General features: G+C 33.1%; 4 protein-coding genes across 4 annotated transcripts; 2 read left to right on the forward strand and 2 right to left on the reverse strand.

The window, feature by feature from the left end:
* Positions 1 to 185: 185 nt before the first annotated feature.
* On the reverse strand, positions 186 to 1533 carry LOC124446000 (V-type proton ATPase 16 kDa proteolipid subunit-like). The gene is made up of 4 exons (XM_046996790.1): positions 1324 to 1533; positions 1099 to 1257; positions 676 to 700; positions 186 to 607 (listed from the first exon to the last, which is right to left on the reverse strand). Exons 1-4 carry the CDS (start codon positions 1403 to 1405, stop codon positions 400 to 402), a joined length of 474 nt encoding a protein of 157 aa, XP_046852746.1. The 5' UTR covers positions 1406 to 1533; the 3' UTR covers positions 186 to 399.
* On the forward strand, positions 1484 to 6541 carry LOC124445998 (zinc transporter 9-like). Its single transcript, XM_046996788.1, has 19 exons — positions 1484 to 1734; positions 1871 to 1981; positions 2075 to 2171; positions 2244 to 2342; positions 2529 to 2620; positions 2810 to 2880; positions 2949 to 3022; positions 3121 to 3223; positions 3511 to 3566; positions 3695 to 3830; positions 4030 to 4069; positions 4144 to 4215; positions 4915 to 5064; positions 5194 to 5254; positions 5505 to 5567; positions 5645 to 5676; positions 5740 to 5837; positions 6015 to 6128; positions 6202 to 6541. Exons 1-19 carry the CDS (start codon positions 1632 to 1634, stop codon positions 6244 to 6246), a joined length of 1617 nt encoding a protein of 538 aa, XP_046852744.1. The 5' UTR covers positions 1484 to 1631; the 3' UTR covers positions 6247 to 6541.
* Positions 6377 to 7968, reverse strand: LOC124445999 (zinc finger protein GLIS2-like). Its single transcript, XM_046996789.1, has 2 exons — positions 7875 to 7968; positions 6377 to 7664 (listed from the first exon to the last, which is right to left on the reverse strand). The coding sequence occupies exon 2, from the start codon at positions 7604 to 7606 to the stop codon at positions 6539 to 6541; it is 1068 nt and encodes a 355-aa protein (XP_046852745.1). The 5' UTR covers positions 7607 to 7664; positions 7875 to 7968; the 3' UTR covers positions 6377 to 6538.
* Positions 7969 to 9368: 1400 nt separating this feature from the next.
* LOC124446732 (NACHT domain- and WD repeat-containing protein 1-like) lies at positions 9369 to 20067 on the forward strand. The gene is given in 11 exon segments (XM_046997597.1): positions 9369 to 9598; positions 10795 to 10902; positions 11165 to 11317; positions 11471 to 11795; positions 12340 to 12542; positions 12930 to 13260; positions 13645 to 14363; positions 16117 to 16329; positions 16482 to 17746; positions 17748 to 18092; positions 18094 to 20067. Coding segments are annotated over 10 exon segments (5376 nt in total). The 5' UTR covers positions 9369 to 9598; positions 10795 to 10815; the 3' UTR covers positions 19829 to 20067.
* Positions 20068 to 21168: the final 1101 nt, after the last annotated feature.

Here is a 21168-nt window from a genome sequence, read left to right on the forward strand (position 1 = left end):
TTTCAATAATTTTAAAATGTTTTCATTTGCCAAATATATTATCATACTTATTTTTAAAATTTTACATTTTTCCCAACTTGCCAGAGTCACTGCCATATACTTAATATGTAAGTCAGAGTGTTGTTAACTTATTCAATATTAATAATGACTTGATATGATCAGAAAAAACAGTAAACAGCCAAAGATAGCATGAAGAAATTTTATTATTTTAATATTCACATTTTCAAAGATCTGAAAACATTAATCACTTCATCATTAAGTGTGACATAAATATCAAAGTTTACTCATGTGTTAAAATCACCAAGAAATGCTTAATTAATAACTGGCAATGACACACATATGTGAAATTGTCAAAGTTTTGTAGAGATATGCAAATTATTGAGTGTAATGATAAAGAATTTATGACTTTGTGTGCAATATCAAAGCAACAATTAAGCCATATAGACCAAGAACTTCAGCAAAGATGAGGATTAGAATCATTCCAACAAAAAGACGAGGTTGCTGTGCAGACCCTCGAACACCAGCATCACCAACAATACCAATGGCAAATCCAGCAGCCAAGCCACTTAAACCAACACTTAAACCAGCTCCTAAATCTAAGAAACTCCTGAAATAGAAATAATACCTTTCTTCACAATAAAATAAAGACAACATTCAGAATTTGAAGGTACATACTTGAATAATGTATAGCTTGAATCCACTGCAAAAAAAAACAAAAAAACATTTATGTGAATGACCAGGTAGGAATCAAACAAACACTTAAATGAATGAATGGGCCCTTTCAATCAATAATTATAATCAAATATTGCTTCAATGATATAAAAAAACAACAAAATAAGATTCAAATAAGGAAGAAAAGATATCAAGAAATAGTTGACGAAAGTTGACTTCTTACACGTGATCAATCTTTGAAAACGAATTATTATGTAAGTAGAGCATGCGACAATCGATAATCAGTTGAAATTCTCTTTCAACATTGATAACAAATTAAAAGCTAATATATTTTGAAAAGAAATTAGATGCATGTTGTAGCATTTTTCATTTTTAATCTATAAAAACTGTAAATTTATACCCAAAAACGTTTATCGAGGAACTTACTTCCATTGCCGATCAAAGCACCAACAACTAAACCATAAATACCAAGAATTCCAGCCATAACAACTGGTATAACAGATCTCATAATTAGCTCTGGTCTCATAACACTCATCGCTGCAATACCTGTCCCACTTTTTGCCGTTCCATAGGCTGCACCTAGTGCTAAATATCAAATAATTATTTTTAGGAAACAAATATGGCAACTGTCTGATAACTCCACCTTCTTACCACTAAAAACCATGGCCGAAGTAGCACCCATTACTCCGAAAAAGTGAACATAAGGAGGTTTCATTGAATCGTCAGTCGACATATTCAAAGTTAAAGTTTATTACACAGTAAACGTGGTGGAAAACCTAAACGATTCTTATAAAAAATGTCGTAATGTTCGTTTCAGAATCTTTATCAGAATCACATGACAAGCCACAAGGTCTCGTTCCCAGGACCACGCGGATTTTACTATATTAAAATTACATGAAGTTATTCATGAAGAGAAGAGCAAACAAAATTGTAAATGATTGAAAGATTACATTGAAAAAATGCATTTGCTAACTTATTCTTTATTTTCTGCTCTTAGACAACAAATGTATTATAAAACTATTAAATGCAGTAGGGATTATATGAAACTTCGTATTTGTAGAGGTAGGTAGGTAAGAATTAGTTCTGGATAAGGATAAAATAAGAGATTTCTCATCTGCTTCTAAACAATAATGAACTTGAGATTATGAGATGAAATGACATTGCTTGTTACTTCTATGTTTTTGTTCACCACATTAAGGTTGTCGTGGAAATTTATTCAGTATTTTTCGCAAGAGAAATTCACCAAAGACATTGTCAAAACTTTCTATTAAATATTTATGTTCATCAAGTTATCATGTACCAAACAACGGTGAGAATTTTGTTATAACTTATAATAGAATAAAACCGCTTTTATTTTGCTATTACTGTATTTGTGTATTTTCTGTTATTATTGATTGATTAGATGGACAAAATGACAAAGGAGATTATAATTTAGTTCACAATAAAAATACTTATGTCACAGAAAGCAGAGCTATAAACGATTATTTACTTGATTCAAGGTAATATATTTGCTTTTATATTGTTATTAAATTGTTTCCATCTTGTGTGACAAAGTTCTTCATGTTTATTAGTGATTTGAAAGATCTTGAGAAAATAACCGTCCGTAATGCTTATAGTTCACAAGTGGAACTACCTATTTATTGTTATCTCAAATCTCAGGTTAAGAAAAGGTAAAATTGGTATAAATGTATCTGATGAGATTTAGATTAGTTCAGTTTTAATTACACTTCAATTTAGTTAATGTATGTAAAAAAATTGCTTCTGTGTTAGTTAACCAGTCAATCTTACCCCTCCCTCTCCATCATCTCATCTATAGGTTGTGAATAAAAATGCTGTGATTTTTATCTTAAATTCAGAGCTATAAATAAACATGGTAGTATTATGAATATAAAGCTCAAACATAAAGAAAGACAAAGAAAACTTGAATCAGATGAAGAATATAGGAGAGGTATAATTTGCCACCAATGTACGTAACTTGTTGTTTATGGTGAAAGGGGGTGAAACAGTAATAACTCATGGGGGTTTTCTGTTTTGGCCAAAATAGTGTCATGGTGACTAAGAAAATGAAGTTGATTCATTTCCAATGATTAATTTAATTGTGCAATAAATTTAATGTTTGATTCAAATGCATACGTAGATTTCAGTGGTTTTATTGGTCATTTGAAGAAAACTATAAAAGATCAAACAAAAATTGATGCAGATAAAAAGGTGAACATTGTGTCATGATTTATGAAAACCATTTATAGTGACAACAGTTTAATGTTGATGAATTTCAGGCTTTTGGTGGTTATGTAGAAAGGGTTAACTTTCTCAAAGGCTCTGCACGTGTTGTTACATATGCTATCATAAGGTTTAACATGTTGTATTTTATTTCTTCAACATTCCACATGTTTGCATATACAGTTATGAAATTTATCACTAAAATCAACTTTCATTTTTGTCCAACAGCAACTTTACTGTGATGATGTTTAAGTTTGGGGCATATTTTTACACTGGCTCAGCCAGTATGTTATCTGAAGCTGTTCATTCTTTAGCTGATTTTGCCAATCAGGTTAGCTTGCATATGTGTATAATAATTTAATGTCTTCATGATGTGTATGTATTATAGAGCATTTTTATATTAGACACTCACAATTTTCTGAGACTAAGATCTTCATGGTTGAATATTAAACCAGAAGTTGTGATAAAATTGAGAAGTACCTTATTTAAGTGTGATGCATAATCATGTTTATATTAAAACAAGAGATAAAAGATTTTATTGATGAAATGTTAGTGGCTTAAATATACTGTTATGTTAAAATAAATTTTATTTTTTTCTTCTGAAATTCTGTTTTTCAGTGTTTACTAGCAATTGGTATTTTGCAGTCTATAAAAGCACCATCAGCAGATCATCCGTAAGTTATCACAATATTTTCATATTAAAAATAAAAACTTGCTATAAACATGTTGTTTTGAAATGTTTAAATGTCATTCTTTGGTGCATGCTCTCCAAAAGATAACTGTGTATTGAATTATTGTGTAGATATGGATGGTCTCGTGCTCGATATGTATATTCCTTGATCAGTGGTGTTGGAATTTTCGTCCTTGGTTCAGGTGTATCACTTTATCATGGTATCAGTGATATATTCAACCCCCCTGTTCTTGCATCATTGCCTTTGGTAATTTTATAATGTTAATATTTTTTAAACATTTGGTTGATGACAATTTCAAAGAATTAGACGTATCTAGTGATGTCAATAAGAACATCATTATTAAAGACTATGAAATAAGAAAACTATCAAATAAAGATTTTCTTAGTTCTTAGTTTTAATAGTTGAGTTTTTTTAGTCAGACAATTGTTGTTTGATTTTGTTGTAGGCATTGTCTGTATTGTTTGGATCAATGCTTGCTGAAGGAGGTAGAAATTCCTAATCTAGATAAACTGTATATTTGTCTTCATATTTCTTGAAAACAGATTTTGTCATATTTCAGCGACATTGGTCATGGCAGTTAACCAGGTTTCAAAAAGTGCCAGAGAAACTGGTGTTTCATTCTCAGATTACGGTTAGTTACTGTCTATGACACTGAAGCTTCATTCTCAGACTGTGGTTAGTTATTTTCTATGATATTGAAGCTTCATTCTCAGACTGTGGTTAGATATTTTATGATTTTGAAGCTTCATTCTCAGACTGTGGTTAGTTATTTTCTATGATATTGAAGCTTCATTCTCAGACCGTGGTTAGTTATTTTCTATGACACTGAATCTTCTTTCTCAGACTGTGGTTAGTTATTTTCTATGACATTGAAGCTTCATTCTCAGACTGTGGTTAGTTATTTTTTATGATATTGAAGGTTCATTCTCAGACTGTGGTTAGTTATTTTCTATGATATTGAAGCTTCATTCTCAGACTGTGGTTACTTATTTTCTATAAAGTGAATGTTTTGAACCTGTGAGTATTATTACATGTTTGTGGATGTAGATTCGTCCAGGTTAATAGACGTTAATGTTGACTGATGTTTGGACAACCTCAGCGATAGTCATCTTCAGATTCATGACATTAACACCAGCTGTTCTTTTGTATGATACCAAAGTTTCATTCTCAGACTGCCTTTGTTATATGGTTGAAAACTTTATAGTACATTATGAAATATGGCAATGAAATTAATTCTTTACTTTGTTTAACGTCACTTACACAAGAACACCTTGAAAATTAGGGAAACACTCAAAAACATCCAACTTATATTGCTGTGTTATGACTTTAGTTAAAAAAGGTCGTGACCCTAGCGCTGTGGCAGTTTTAGCTGAAGATGGTGCTGCTGTAGCAGGCCTTTTGATTGCTGCATCATGTCTAAGTTTGACATCTTATACTGGAAATGTCGTGTTTGATGCAGTTGGCTCTATTGCTATTGGAGGTTATATAATTTTAATAATGATTTCCAAATATCTCTGTACATGTACAAAATTGTCAACTATATTGTGTATGTATGTTTTACTTTTATTGTATGCTTTCTTATGTTTATTTAAAATGATACAATTTTAAGGATTGCTTGGAATCGTGGCGATATTTCTGATCAGTAGGAATGCAGATTTTCTTGTTGGAAGGTATTAACAATTATAGAGGTCTCAAATTTAATTATTATTTGTGCCTGTTTACAAATGTAGTGAAGTCACGCACATTTTTTATAAAAGTATATATTTACGTAGTTGGGGTCGAGAAAGGATAGTTGTACAACACATTTGATATGGTGTAGGGACATGAATTTTCTCATCATACACACACCACAAAGATTTTTACGAGGATCATCCATGGTTTATGTTAGTTTGCAACTAATATTGCATGATTTATGTATAGATCAATACCTGAGGAGAGAATACAAAGAATTACTGATATATTGGAGGAAGACATTATGGTTAGGTAAAGAACAAACATACAATACATTTTCTTGATCATTGCTAGAAAACAAAGAATTACAAAGACTTTGCATTTTTTAGATCCATTCATGATGTTAAAGCAACAGAGTTAGGTGAGATGCAAATTCAAATTCTATAGTAATGTAAGTGTCCTTTTTACATGAAGTATTTTGCAGGTGCCGACACTGTTCGTTTTAAAGCCGAAATAAATTTTGATGGCAGAGAAATAACAAGACGGCATTTGAACAGGAAAGATATAGTACAGTTACTAAAGGTCAGTGTTATATTCAGTGAAGACATTTGGCAAAACTTTATTATATAAAAGAGAACTAGATTGTTGATAGTAAATGTGAACAACTGAACATAGCTATGAAGAATCTTTGACGAAACTTTGCCATATTTGTTTCTACTACATGTAACAGTGTATGTTGATTTTTTTCGATTTTACCAGGAAATACAAGAAATGCAGACACCTGAAGAACTTGAGAGATTGTTGATGGATCACGGGGAGCAAATTATTGATACTCTAGGGCAGGAAGTTGATAGAATTGAGAGAAATATAAAAGTCAGAATGATTAGCAGTGTAGAAATGCCATTGAGGCACGAAAACTAATGTCAAATTTCAACATTTCTTATAGAATAAAAATCCTGAAGTACGTCATGTGGATCTTGAAATTTTATAAATATGTTGTTACTTAATTGCATAACATCTGCAATAGCATGGTTTGAACATTGATGGTTGTCAAACGTTAACTTCATCTATCAAAACAACAGCAACATTAACACAAGGAAAAACATCAACAACAGCAAAAGTATTTTCACTTGTTTATTGTAAATTATAATTATTATAAAGCACTTGTTCATAATTATTCACAATATGTTTCGTGTAAAAAATGTTATTTATTAGACTATCAAAATAATGGCCCAAAGATTATACTTGTAAGCAGAGTTTTATTCAAATTTTTATTTTCATTGTCATTTGTGTGCCTTTAAATGCTTCCGTAAAGAACTCGGATCAGTGTACTGTTTAAAACATCCTTCAATCTTACAATGATATGGTTTGCTTTCCATGTGTGTTCTTGTGTGTTTAAATCTATCACTTGAGTTTGAATAACGCTTATTACATCCTTCAAAAGGGCATACATATGGTTTCTCACCAGTATGCGTTCTATAGTGGATCTTGAGATTTTCTAAACGAGAAAATCTTTTGTCACAATCTTCATAATGACAAACATGTGGTCGTTCTCCAGTATGTGTCCTTAAATGTATCAGTAATTTATATCTTGCATTAAAACCTTTTCCTTGCCTAACACAATCTTTCCAATGACATAAATATTCCCTTGCCTCTTTATGAGTTGGTACATGTTTGTTGTTTAAATGATCTACCAGTTCTTCAATCCTTAAAAACTGTTCATCACAATCCATCCACTGACATAAGTGTACCTTTGGTAGATGACTGTACAATGTTGAAACAGGAGTATGTTGATAAAGTGAGATATTGCCTGTGTTAATATGAACGAGATGTTCATTGTCATAATAACTTGGTATTAATATTGCATTTTGATTGGATGAACTTAAAATAATTGAATCATCATCTGACTTGCACAGTATCAATTCTGATGGCTTGGATTCTCCGACAGTAATAACTGGTGTACTACAAAACACTGAAGTAAGTACTGTAGTCTCTGAATGTGTTGATGGTAAGATATGATGATTATTAAATATTGCAGCTGTAGAACATTGAATAAAATCATCTCCAACTTTTTCATTTTCTACCATTCTGTGCAACATTAACTCAGCACCTTCATGTTTAGTTTTATCATCATTTTTAATTTGGCTCTCATCAATTAACAAATTTTCCTCATTTGATTCAAGTGAATTCATTTTGTCAGTAAGATTATCATCATCCAATATTTTATTTTGTTTTAAGAACTTCTGATTTGAAGTTTGAGAATGAAAGCTACAAACTTTGAGATTCTGTGAATCAACCTTTTCATCATCTTCATCATCATAAATGTTAACAATTCTTTTTGCACAATCCATATCAACAATTTGTATTTCTTGGAAAATTCTCCAATTAAACAGAATCCAAACGAAATAGCTAGAAAAGGTTTATAAATGTTATAAGTTTTGAATTTAATAATCCCTAATATTATAAGATAAAAAATAAAAATAAGTTGAAAGCATTACTATCCACGTACTAAATACAACTTAGATTTATAGATTATATAAATATGCTGAGATTTTTTGGACAATATCAATTTAATACAGCATAAATTTTAAGCAAGATTAATAAACACATAGTACTTACATGTTACTTATAACAACGGCGGTGTGTTTGATTTAATATTTCTTTGAAAATATATGATTAAAACGTTAAACACATAAAACATTTGTGTTATGAAACTTTCGCTATGTCTATATTCCTTTATATGCGCCCACTGTAGTTTAACACAAGGTGTCCCATTACTTCATTTACGATTCATATAAAACATTGTATTAATGTCTTTGTAAACCAGGACCAGAACAGCCAGAGTAGAGTGGTACCTTGTCAGCCTTGAGTGGTAAAAACGTCATTTTTTTCTGTTCAATTTTGTTGGTTAGCTTATAAAACTTCACAATGAATAATGGGTAGTTTAATTTTCTCTCCTCTTTTTTTGTTACATAGTTTTGAAAAAAGGAATCCACAGCCAGGATAGTATAGCCAAGTATCAATAAAAAAACAAATCACCTGTAATTTGTGTCAATTTTCATAAATTTACTATAAAGATAACGTTCTTTCGCTTCAAACTGCAATTCAAATATTTGACAAGTTAATGTTTTTTTACGTTAGTTTATTTTATGGGCATATATTCATATAAAAAGTTAAAGATATGTGTAGTGTATTTGCACAGGCTTGTGCCAATTCAGGCCTTGCTTTAAGGGGCGCGCGATCGCACCCATGTTGACTGAAGCGAGCGATCCATAGCAAATATCAAATGACTGAAATACATCCATTTGCAGATAGTTGTGAAGTTTTTTGATTGCATGACAAAATAATGTATAAAGAAAAGTATTAGTAAGAAATAGCTTTAGGTGCATTTATGTAAGGAATTCTCTTTTCAATAATACAAAAATCACGTGCGCCTTTACATTAAACTACGATCTTTGGCCGACTTTGGCCAGCACTTGATCTTGATCTAAAAAGGGCGCGAATTTTTCCATAGTATTTTTTTTTTCACAACAGAGAAACGATCGTCAGTATACCTGTCAACACAATATAGGCGCGTGCAACGTTTTTAAAAATTATATTTTTTAACAAATGACGAGGTTTATAGCGAATATCAGCTATATGAATAAATAGTTAAGAACATACTGTAGTCCAAGGTGAATTAACTATAAAGTAAAAACTACGTCATTTATACGCATACTTTGAGGATATTTAAAAAACTTCAAGAGTCGCGAGCGCCACAAATTTTACGGGCGTGACTGATCACTGGCGCTCAATTTTCTTACAGCAAGGCCTGCAATTGAGAAGACCTTCAGGAGAAATGAAGACTAGACCAATGCAAGTCCGAGACCAAAGGCTAATAGAATAATTAGAAGAAAACAATGGATTTCAAAGGAATTTAATACAGCGTATAGGGGCTCATGTTCATATATGCATGTAATGATCTGAACAAAACCATATGAACTCAATACCATCCTAAAGGCATTGATTATGTCCCCCATTATCAATCATCCTTTGCTCTCGAGCCCCTCCCACAATTATCAATCTTCCTATGTCCTCAAGCTCCCCCCCCCAGTTTTCAATCTTCTCCGGCCATGTTCTATGACATAAAAAATACATTAATGAGAGCTAACTTAATCTTTGATATTTTATGAATAAGTCATTTTTGCAACACCCTGGTTGCATTTCAGTGGAAGGATAATATACGTAGAAGTTTTGATGGATGCTTTCGGCCAGTAACCTTAAACTTGAGAGATTTGAAACATCACTTCAAAGATATTAAGGGATTTGCCAGCAGAAATTTACGTCAGTGTGTGATACACAAGGTAAATTTTGTACGGAAATTAATTCGCTATAAAATTTATATGTGACAAAGTGCTTTCGTTGAAATCGAACGCGTACACGACTGCAGGAATAATTTGTTTGTTGAGTGTTGACCGTAAATCATATAAGTAAAAAAGGAAGAAAAACAAACACATTTGTTGAATGTATAACGTTTACAACGGAATATGAATGTTTTTAAATATAATGTGCACTACAATAGCCGTAAAACGATTGACAATAGAACATTCCCAAAACAATAGAGTTTTTACCCTAAACCGTCCCGTGTGCCTTAGGGTACTCTCTCTTGATTAAAGTATACATTAATTCTGGACGGTAAATATATCATTGCTCTAGCGAATACAGAGTCGTTCCGTTGAATTTTTCGTTGAATATTTTATTCATGATAATTAGCACGCTGTTAACTGAATATGTTGTGCATTGATGCAGGAAATTACTTTACTCTGATGTCAAATTTGCTCTCTCGTACGTGATCCAAATAGCTGTCATCTACAAAACATTCAAGTCTCTTTTATTTTAATTAAGTACAGACTAAACGATCCGAATTTTTGTTTGAACACCGTGGTTTAGGGCGTTTTATTTTATGAAGACTTTATTTTAAATATTCATCATTGATGTTGTCATCTTGTAACATTTTTCATTATGATCTCTTTGCTGGATTTTTTACTTCGTATTGTGATTTAATGTCCCCCCCCCCTGCATGGTATACATGTTTAACAAACCCACCAATAGCTACCACTGTAAGGTTTTATTGCTACGTCAAAGATAGTTTTCATTGATAAAATAGCTCCTCAAAAGATTTTTTAAGTGGAATCAGTTTACCCTTTTGTTAAATATTTACAAAATACTTTATTTCTATCAATTCAATTTTTTTAAGAAAACTCGTAAACTTCAAATGAAATGAAAAAGATTTGTCGGATTTATTGTCATTAGGAAAACGATGAATGGTTTTTTAAGTCCCTAAAACTTTTAAAAGATCCGAAAGAAACATTGCCAATCACCATCAATATTTTAAAAACTATACAACGTGTTCTCAGTATAATTATGTGGAATAGTCATTTCTTTGATTCACAAATACGGCAATAAATGAGCAGACATGCTGCGAAAAAGACCCAATTTTTTTGTATAGGACGTCTTGTAGTCGTGTTAGTATATTCAAAGGATGCTAACTGTGATTTAGTTCCATCCACCAGCGAAGAACATGGGTTCTTCTGCCAGCAAATTTTTGAGGCGTAAAAAGAAAGAAGAGAGTAAACCAAACACAGAAAAAAGTAGCAACGGAGAAGAGGTAAGTAACCTTTAATTATTTCCGTTTGGAGATCTTTAAATTATATCATTTACGATTTTTTCAATACATCTAAATCTGTTTTCAGTGAGATATAAGTAGCTATATCTGGGTCTTTGATTAGCTACCGGAAATCATAATTATCATCATCATACTCATTTGCTTGTTGCTGCAGATAGAAAAATACAGGTTTTCATGTTGTCATAAATGTAACGGAAATAATATAAAACGAGGAAGGAAGAGCTTTGTTATTTGTATGTTTAAGAATAACGACTCGTCAAACGCCGAGGATTTGACTGGAAATGAATTTGAATCTACAGCAGAAAACGAGAAAGAAGAAGAAGTTGAAAACAATCACAAAGATACAAGTAATAAAAGCCGGAAATTCTCACAAGAAGAAGTGGAGAAAAACAACGAGGTTCTAGATTTCTCTTTTATTAACTAATAATTTTATTGTAACCATGCATGTACATCATTTCAACCTCGTAATGAGCTTGGCCTGGTGCAAAGAAAAGAATTGAATATTGTTTTTTTATGTCTGATTTTTTGTTAACAACTATTGATCTTACAGTGTGAAGAAGATGAAATTAAAGAAGATACAACGAAAAATGAAGATTTGAAAGATGAAAAAGAACAAGAGACCATAGATGATGAAAAAGACTTTGGTGAAGAACATAAAGACCTTGGCGAAGAATATAAAGAAGAAAAGGATATTGAGAAAAATGAAGATTTAGATGAAGATGGTCAACCTGATGAGGAATATACGACTTGGGATGGCAAAACAATCAAAACAAAATATTCAGGAAAAGAACTTAAAGCTTTAAGAGGAAATATGCTCATCGAGTATCCAGAAAATATTCAAATTGTTCGCATTTTTACAAGCTCGACATTTACAGGTTTGTAATGAAGACGCAAACCGGTTGGCAACGCCTTGGATAAAATAATGTAGAAAAATATGGTGTTTTTATGAGTCTACCTTTCATAAGTTCTTTCGCAAGGTCGGTTTAAGATGTTCGTAGGACCTGGGCAGACAAAATCTGGGAATGTAACCTTCCGTTACTCTAAAGGCTATTGCCGGTTCATTTTTTAAATTAGAAAATTTAATTACAAATTTTGTAAAACATCTGGTTATCGGTAGAAATATAAACTTAGAATGCTGGGCGTATAAAATACTTGTATGTGCTAAATGAAAGTGTCTTGAGGTAAAGTACTTCGCGGGCAAAGTCCTTGATACAAAGTTCAATGCTCATCAAAACAATATGGCTGACTTTACCGTGATTCATCAATTGTCATACGTAGTCCACTTTTAATTCATAAACTTAAATTGACTTTAGGATTAAACACAATGTCTGTCTTTGTTTTTACAGCAACAATGTTTAATTTAACTTTGAATAAGTCATTTATAATTTTCATATCCATTTTTCTTTCTTTTCAATGTAGATACCTCAGTTGAGCGCAATACTTTAATGGAGTCTGTGTATCCTAAATTAAAAGTATTTTGTCAAAAGAAAGGTTATGAGTTTCAAGTTGTTGATATGAGATGGGGAGTTCGCGATGAGGCTACAGATGATCACATGACTACTGAATTATGTATGAAAGAGCTTTACGCATGTCAGAAAATATCTACTGGTCCAAATTTTATCGTAAGTTGAACGTCTTTATTATTTTATATTCAAATTAATTTTATTGAAAAACCGAATGCAAAAAGTTGTTTTTAGTTCATGTCAAAACACAAAATTGCAAGAATGATTGATCGCTTTCATAAGTATTCGTTTGATGAAGTTCGTTTTAAAAGAGGCTATCTATTGGTAAACATGCTTATATTTGCATTAAACCAATTCTGTTAAAAAGTAGGTCCCTGATTTCAGCTTTTTTTTGCCATGAATGAAAAGATTGAGACGTATTGAATATTTTACAAGCATTTGATTTTTCCTCCTGATTTACAAGCTTCTCCTTCCATTGTTGTTTTACACAAAATCTTTAAGTTTGGTTATGAATTTTCATTATCATAAAGTACATCGTTGTTTCAGACGTTTCTTGGTCAAAAATATGGTTATCGACCATATCCTGCCAAAATTGAGCAAATTGAGTTTGAGCAATTATTGAGCGCTGTCGAGAAGAGAACAGAAAAAGAAACGTTGGAAAGGTGGTTTAAACTTGACACAAACGCAACACCACACGAATATATTTTACAACCTGTGACATCTTTGTTACCCAATTATCGAAATAAAGAAAATGAAAAATTGAGAAGAGAAGCATCCTCTGAATGGTGGTCTAATTTTGAAACCATGCAAATTGCGTTGAGAAAAGCTGCCATTAAAACACTCAACGACAATCAGCGAATGAAATATATCATATCAGGTGAAAAAAAAATATGTAAAAACATTTGAAGATATTAAAACATAAATGAATACGTTATTGTTGCATCACAACTTTCAAGGTAAACATCAAAATCTTACCATTTGATTGTTAAAACAACCTGCGTCTGAAGCGATAGACCCTGTTTGTGCGGGGTTTTTTAAGGTCGAATTATTCCTTACAATCTGATTGGCTGTGACAGGGGGTAAAAAAACATATAAGTTTATATATTGTGTCAGGTTACAGGCCATACAACTTTCTATACGGACCCTTGCGTGGCCAATCAGATTTCAGAGAACACCTTGAAATCTGTAAAATATTAAGTTGGTCCTAAAATAGAAAATAAGTTCAAGCTCAATGTTTTATCTTTAAATTTAATATTTTTAGTGACAGAGGATGAGATCAGACGAGGAATTATAAATACGACCTCTCCTGGGGAACATTGCTATTGGTTCAAAAGGGTTATTGGTGATATCAACATTGAAGACAAAAAATCTGGTTTCTTTGTTGACAAGATCTATGGAAAGGATGAACTTGATATTGAAGCACAGCAAAATTTAAACAATCTGAGAGAAGTTGACTTACCCAATGTTTTGCCTGAAGGAAACATTAGTGCTTACAACATTAAATGGAGTAAAAGTGGAATAAATCCATCACAAGATACGTCACATGACAATTACATAAATAATCTCTGTGATGATTTCTATTCTGTTTTGACTGCGATGATTCAATGTGCAATTGACAAAAAGAAAAGCAAAGAGAGTCGAAAGGAAGATATATTTGACGAAGTATTTCAACATGCTCGATTTTGCCAGAAGAAATGTGAATCTTTCTATGGTAGAGATGTTTTCTTGCAAGATATTGAAAATGAAGTCAGAAATGGTTCAAAGATTTTAATTTTTCATGGAGAATCTGGTTGTGGTAAAACATCTGTTATGGCTAAACTGGCGTCTTCAATAAAGCAATGGATTGGCGATCCTAAAGCAATATTGGTTTTAAGATTTATCGGAACTACAACAAATTCCTTTGCAATCAGAAACTTGTTGAAAAGCATTTGTTTGCAACTTGTTAAAGCCACAGGTCGTGAGCATGTAGAAATGCCAGAGGTAATATACAATATAGTTGAATGCAAACGTTTTGGAAAAAATTACCTCAAAAATGTTGAAGAAAGTCAAGTTTATTGTACTGTTGAACTGAGAACGTATGATAGAACTGAACACAAATGACAGAACTGAACACGTATGACAGAACTGACACGTATGACAGAACTGACACGTATGATAGAACTGAACATGTATGACAGAACTGACACGTATGACAGAACTGACACGTATGATAGAACTGACACGTATGATAGAACTGAACACAAATGACAGAACTGAACACGTATGATAGAACTGAACACGTATGACAGAACTGAACACTTATGATAGAACTGAACACGTATGACAGAACTGAACACGTATGACAGAAATGACAGAACTGAACACAAATGACAGAACTGAACACGTATGACAGAAACGTATGATAGAACTGAACACAAATGACAGAACTGAACATGTATGATAGAACTGAACACGATTGACAGAACTGACACGTATGACAGAACTGAACACAAATGACAGAACTGAACATGTATGATAGAACTGAACACGTATGACAGAACTGACACGTATGACAGAACTGAACACAAATGACAGAACTGAACATGTATGATAGAACTGAACACGTATGACAGAACTGAACACTTATGATAGAACTGAACACTGACAGAACTGACACGTATGACAGAACTGAACACAAATGACAGAACTGAACATGTATGATAGAACTGAACACGTATGACAGAACTGAACACGTATGACAGAACTGAACACGTATGACAGAACTGACATGACAGAACTGAACACGTATGACAGAACTGAACACGTATGACAGAACTGACACGTATGATAGTGACAGAACTGAACACGTATGATAGAACTGAACACAAATGACAGAACTGAACACGTATGATAGAACTGAACACGTATGACAGAACTGAACACTTATGATAGAACTGAACACTTATGACAGAACTGAACACGTATGACAGAACTGAACAAGTATGACAGAACTGAACACGTATGACAGAACTGAACACGTATGACAGAACTGAACACGTATGACAGAACTGAACACGTATGACAGAACTGAACACGTATGACAGAACTGAACACGTATGACAGAACTGAACACGTATGACAGAACTGAACACGTATGACAGAACTGAACACGTATGACAGAACTGAACACGTATGACAGAACTGAACACGTATGACAGAACTGAACACGTATGACAGAACTGAACACGTATGACAGAACTGAACACGTATGACAGAACTGAACACGTATGACAGAACTGAACACGTATGACAGAACTGAACACGTATGACAGAACTGAACACGTATGACAGAACTGAACACGTATGACAGAACTGAACACGTATGACAGAACTGACACGTATGACAGAACTGAACACGTATGACAGAACTGAACACGTATGACAGAACTGAACACTTATGACAGAACTGACAAGTATGACAGAACTGAACACTTATGACAGAACGGAACACGTATGACAGAACTGAACACGTATGACAGAACTGAATACGTATGACATTTAAACGCGTATGCACTGTGATAAACATTTATGTCAGTTCACTTGAAACTAAAATATAAGAATGAAAACCAATGATCATAAAATTACACAGTGAACGCAAAAAACTATAGTTCGCTCTGAAATATATCAGCCTGGCAAATATAACTTATTGTTGAGTTGCTTCCTCTCGTTCTCAAACAGCAATATATGATTTTAGGATTTGAAATCATTAAAGGATCACTTGAATACGCGGTTAGAAGAATCTTCTGAAAATCATCCTGTGATACTTATCTTGGATTCTTTGGATCAGTTATCTGTGGACGATGGTGGTGTTGAACTTGAATGGTTGCCAAAGACTTTACCCAGTAATGTATATATGATTCTGTCCACATTACCTGGTGAAAAATATGTTTGTTTACCAAAACTACTGGTAAGTAATAAAGTTTACTGATTATTCATCTTTCTATCAAAATCTTTCACACAAAAAATGTTCACAATCATTCGATTAAGTTCACGGTGTATTTCATATGATGAAAGTAACTTCAATGGTTCGTTTTATAAGTTGTGTTCATTAAATTTTAGATGCATTTTCCAAAAACATCGTTTAAAAAAATTCCTGCGTTAAGTAAAATGGAAGCAAGCGGTATTTTGGACAAATGGTTTCATGTTGTGAAACGTTCATTGACTCATGAACAACATCAAAATGTCTTAGAGAAATTCAGCAAGTGTTCTCTCCCCTTGTTTTTAAAGTTAGCGTTTGATGAAGCATGTCGATGGAAATCTTACACTTCATTTGACGACTTGCAACTTTCGTCTTCCATTCGAGAAATAATTCATTCACTATTTGATCGACTCGAGCGTATTCACGGCAAAATATTGGTTAGTCATGCATTAGCTTATATCACTGCAAGTAAAAATGGTCTGACAGCATCAGAGTTAGAAGATCTTTTATCTCTTGATGATGAAGTCTTAAATGATGTTTATCAATACTGGACTCCACCAGTACGACGTCTACCGCCTCTTTTGTGGCTCCGAGTGCGTTCCGATCTTGGAGATTATCTTGTCGAAAGAGGATCGGACGGGGCTCGTGTAGGTTTCTGGTATCATCGTCAATTTATCGAAGTCTCTTGTGAACGATATCTTCAAGAAGATAAACTTAAATTTCACTTCAATATGGCGGAGTATTTCGAAGGCAAGTGGTCAGATGGTAAGAAAAAACCTTTCATAAATAAACAAGGTGAACACTTAGAAATGGATCGTTTGGTTGCCCAGCAACCTATTATGTATGATACAAGTGAAGATTCGATCGTGTTTAATAGCCGGAAGCTTGTTGAGTTACCGTTTCATCTTATCAAAAGTGGTCAGTTAAATAAATTAAAGGAACTCACTTTATGTAATTACGAATTTTTGCTAGCAAAACTTCGTGCAATGTCTAGCAGTTTATTAATGGACGATTTTAGAATGGCAGTTGGTGATTTTCCTGATGATGAAGAACTTCAAATGCTCTTTGAAACTATAAGCTTGAGTATAAATGCTTTGAAGATCGATCCACGACAGCTTTCCTCTCAGCTTATCGGTCGAATTTTTAAAGTTCAAGAAAATATTTATCCTTTCATAGCGAAACTACTTCAACAACTCAATTGGTCACCTGTCTCATATTTTGTTCCTAACATGAAGTGTCTGACATCATCAGGTGGACCGTTACTTCATGCAATATCCGAACATGACGGGTCAATGGTAGACTCATTATGTCTTGCGCATGACAACTCAACTGTGATAACAACAGTTCGTGGAGGTGAAGGTCTGGAAGTTCGTATTTTTGATGTTCGTGCTGGATTATTAAGAGAAAGTTAATACTTACAGATCCTTTCCAGATATATATCAGGTTTGGCATTCAATCCTCAGTCGTAGAGATCAGCAGAAATTGGTGATGATTGGAGGACGCAATGTACTTGTGTTTGATCTTATTAAAGGAGAAATTATTCATCAGATTCAAGCTTTAAGTGAAGATGTTCTATTTAATCAAACTGGCTACGACATTCCACCCGTGGCTCTTGGTAAAGATGATCAATATTTGGTAGCTCTAACTGACAAAGAAATCAAAATATGGAATATTGATACTGCGAAATTGGAACACGCAATTCCTGTAGAAAAAGTCGATACAAATGCAAAAATGGGAACTTTGGATGCAAATAAAGATCTTCTTGCATTCTGTAAAAGGATCTGTTGATGTTACAGTTCTTAGCATTACAACTGGAAAGTTTGTGCAAAGCATAACATCTTGCATTAAAAAGAGTCCTGGTGTGGAAATAAAGAATATAAAGTTAACCAACGAAGGAAAATTGATTGTTTTATCAAGTAATTGCACTGAATTAAATATCTTTGATGCAATCACTGGCAAACTTGTGAAAAACGTCACAGGTTTTTCCGCAAATACTACCATCAAAGAACTACTTGTTACCAAAGACGGAAAGAAATTAGTTTGTCAAGATAAATACGACCTAGCCATATGGAATATGGAAACGTGGAAATGTCGTAAAGTTCTTAATGATATTGCCAATGTTCATTCACCAAACGTCAAAACAAACAATGCAAGAATAGTCGTTCATTTCAATATAACTGACAACATCCTTCGTGTTTACGATGTTTCAAAAGATAAAGGAAAAGAAACAAATGTTGATTCTTCGTCTGTCAATCAGTGGGTTGTCAACCAGATTAATGCTCTTTACAAAAGTGAAGATGATCGCCATTTCATTACGGTGGGAACAGCTAACTCAGCGTCACATTTGAATATCTGGGATGTACACCAAGGGAAAAAAGTTCGCGTTTACAAGAATCTCTCATTCTATCCTAGTGTGTTGAAAATGGTCAGTTCTGCTGTTGGAGTTGCATATATTTACAACCAAACGATGAATCATTATGCTGTTCTAGATTTTGTAGCAGGCAAAGTGTTAAGACAACTTGAAGGCAAAGCTTGCAAGAGAATGTATATGATGGAAATTCTTGATGAAAACCGAATGATTTCTTTCACTCGAGGTCGTCGCCATCTTAGAGTATGGAACATTCATACTGGAAGGATCATCCGACAAATTGCTATTGGTCAAAAACGTCGCTTGGAAGCGTTTCTTTTAAGTGGCGATAAGAATGTTATGGTCATAGCTCAAGCTGGTTCTTACTCAGGTGAAATTGAAGAAAAAACCGTACCGTTGATTGTATTTAACTTAAAACAAGAAAAACAATACGAGATTTGTGAGAAAGATATACAACTGAAGATTGAAAGCATTGGTTCGTTAAGTAATTCAAGTATTTCTCACTTTGGAAGTTATATGATCACTGTAAATAATTACACTTCAACGGTCCTTTGGGATGTAAAAGCTGGGAAACGTTTGCATTCTTTGTCAAGTGATGAGTTGACAGGTGCAGTATACTCAAGTGTTATTTTAGAAAATAAAAAGATTGCATTAACTTCGTTTACTGGTGCAAAGAATGGAGTTTATATATGGGACATACCGAGTGGAAATCCTATCAAAGAAATTGTCACTGTTGTTGCAGTAACTGACATTAAACCTAGTAGAGATGGAAGATTGGTGTTTTGGAGGGATATGCAGGGTCCCAATTTTTTTGTTCACGACTTGGAAAGTGGACGAAATATCGCAAGTTTTACTGCAGATTTACCGATTGCACCACAAACGTTTAATGTCATAAATGATTATGTTGTCATTGGTTCAACTGGTTCAGTTGATCCTGTAATATTTCATTTGCGTGAAAACAATAAATCTTCAGCTGAAAATACTGACAAGTCAATATTTGAAGCAAAGGAAGATTTTGATGATGTCACTGAATTCTTTTATTTTGACTCGACCCAATTCCCATCAGATCCACGTGACATTGATAATGACCATGATGACGACGAAGGACAGACATGCTAAGGAGAGACCAATTTGTTCAAATATATTATTAGAAGCAATGATAGAATTTTGAAATAATGTTTAAATTGAAAATTTTTTATGTAAAATGTAGTTACTTCAACTTCCCTACTAACTGAAAATAGATACTGATGTTTAAAGTGGGCGTTTCGATTTCCAAGGAAACAAGGAAACAAAAGAAAATAAGAAATTCTCTGTAAAGAATCCCACACGATATAAATAAATGTTTACGACGCAATTGACATAGATTTCAACAATCGTTAGACGTGAAATAAACATACAAAACAACCAAAGATTTTCAGAAACATACCCTGTTTTTCCTTCCCCCCCTAACAACTTAAAAATACACCCTGTTGCGACATTTATTTTTATATAATTGTTATAAAAATGTAATTGTGACTCTTGCCTACTTTTTAACCGTGGATTTTATCTTCCACGTTGCATAAAACTTGATAACGCTTTCTTAATAAAGCACAGATCTTTTTATTTTATCAAAACTTTCTTTGTTTAATTGTGATATAATGTATGATATTTTGCATGACAATCTAGTCATTCTGGAACCTACAATCATTGTAAAAATATTCAAACAACAAAGAACTTGATCTATTTTAAGTACTCCACTTGATGTTGAAAACACCGACCTTACCGCACCCGCTTTTGTGATTCTTCTGTATTATAATTGCTAATTAATGTCATCAACTTGCAAGAGGTCACGTCCGAATTTATATACGGTATAATTAAACAAACAGTTGTTTTAATATCAAACGCAATACGAAAGTTGACTAGATCACATTTGCGTAAATAATACCAAAGAAATATGCCACCAAGAACGAACACGTATCGAAAACAAATATTCCATGACTGTGAGACAATCTACAATTCATTTGAAACGTTTTCGGATGACTCCAAGTTATCCATTCAATCAAACGATAGTATGGACAGTAGAATTCGAAGTAAAACGTTTATTGACAGATCTTTGAAAACAAGATACGATATAAAATATGACGATATATCTCTTCTGGATGAATCATCACCAAAAACATTGACGTACAAATATGAAGCAATTCATTGCGAACAATCACAAAAGAGCTTAAAATGCCTTTGCATGCAGTGTTTGGATAGAGAAGATAAAGATTTGTTTCTCAGAGCTGGAGAAGTAGCTAAATCAACGCGAAGTAACAGAAGATCTCGCTCCGGAGATAAAATAAAATTCGAATGGCTTTCTGATGATAAACTTGTTTTACACAGTGCATGTGTCGTGAAGTCATCAAGACGGCAGCATACGACAAGAAAAATATAATTTTGTATTTTGTACTATTCTATAATGCGAAAAACTGTGAGAT

This window comes from Xenia sp. Carnegie-2017, unplaced genomic scaffold, assembly GCF_021976095.1.
Source record: "Xenia sp. Carnegie-2017 unplaced genomic scaffold, XeniaSp_v1 HiC_scaffold_22, whole genome shotgun sequence".
Taxonomy (NCBI): Eukaryota; Metazoa; Cnidaria; class Anthozoa; order Malacalcyonacea; family Xeniidae; genus Xenia; species Xenia sp. Carnegie-2017.

Excerpts from the sequence above, each read along its gene's own strand:
- LOC124446000 (XM_046996790.1), bottom strand. The coding sequence starts at position 1,405 with ATGTCGACTGACGATTCAATGAAACCTCCTTATGTTCACTTTTTCGGA. Across the intron at positions 1,258-1,323 it reads TTCGGCCATGGTTTTTAGTG|CACTAGGTGCAGCCTATGGA; the intron begins GTAAGAAGGTGG and ends TTTGATATTTAG. Across the intron at positions 608-675 it reads TCAAGCTATACATTATTCAA|GAGTTTCTTAGATTTAGGAG; the intron begins GTATGTACCTTC and ends TTTCTATTTCAG.
- LOC124445998 (XM_046996788.1), top strand. The coding sequence starts at position 1,632 with ATGCATTTGCTAACTTATTCTTTATTTTCTGCTCTTAGACAACAAATG. Across the intron at positions 5,065-5,193 it reads TGGCTCTATTGCTATTGGAG|GATTGCTTGGAATCGTGGCG; the intron begins GTTATATAATTT and ends TACAATTTTAAG. Across the intron at positions 6,129-6,201 it reads GAATTGAGAGAAATATAAAA|AATAAAAATCCTGAAGTACG; the intron begins GTCAGAATGATT and ends CATTTCTTATAG.
- LOC124445999 (XM_046996789.1), bottom strand. The coding sequence starts at position 7,606 with ATGGATTGTGCAAAAAGAATTGTTAACATTTATGATGATGAAGATGAT.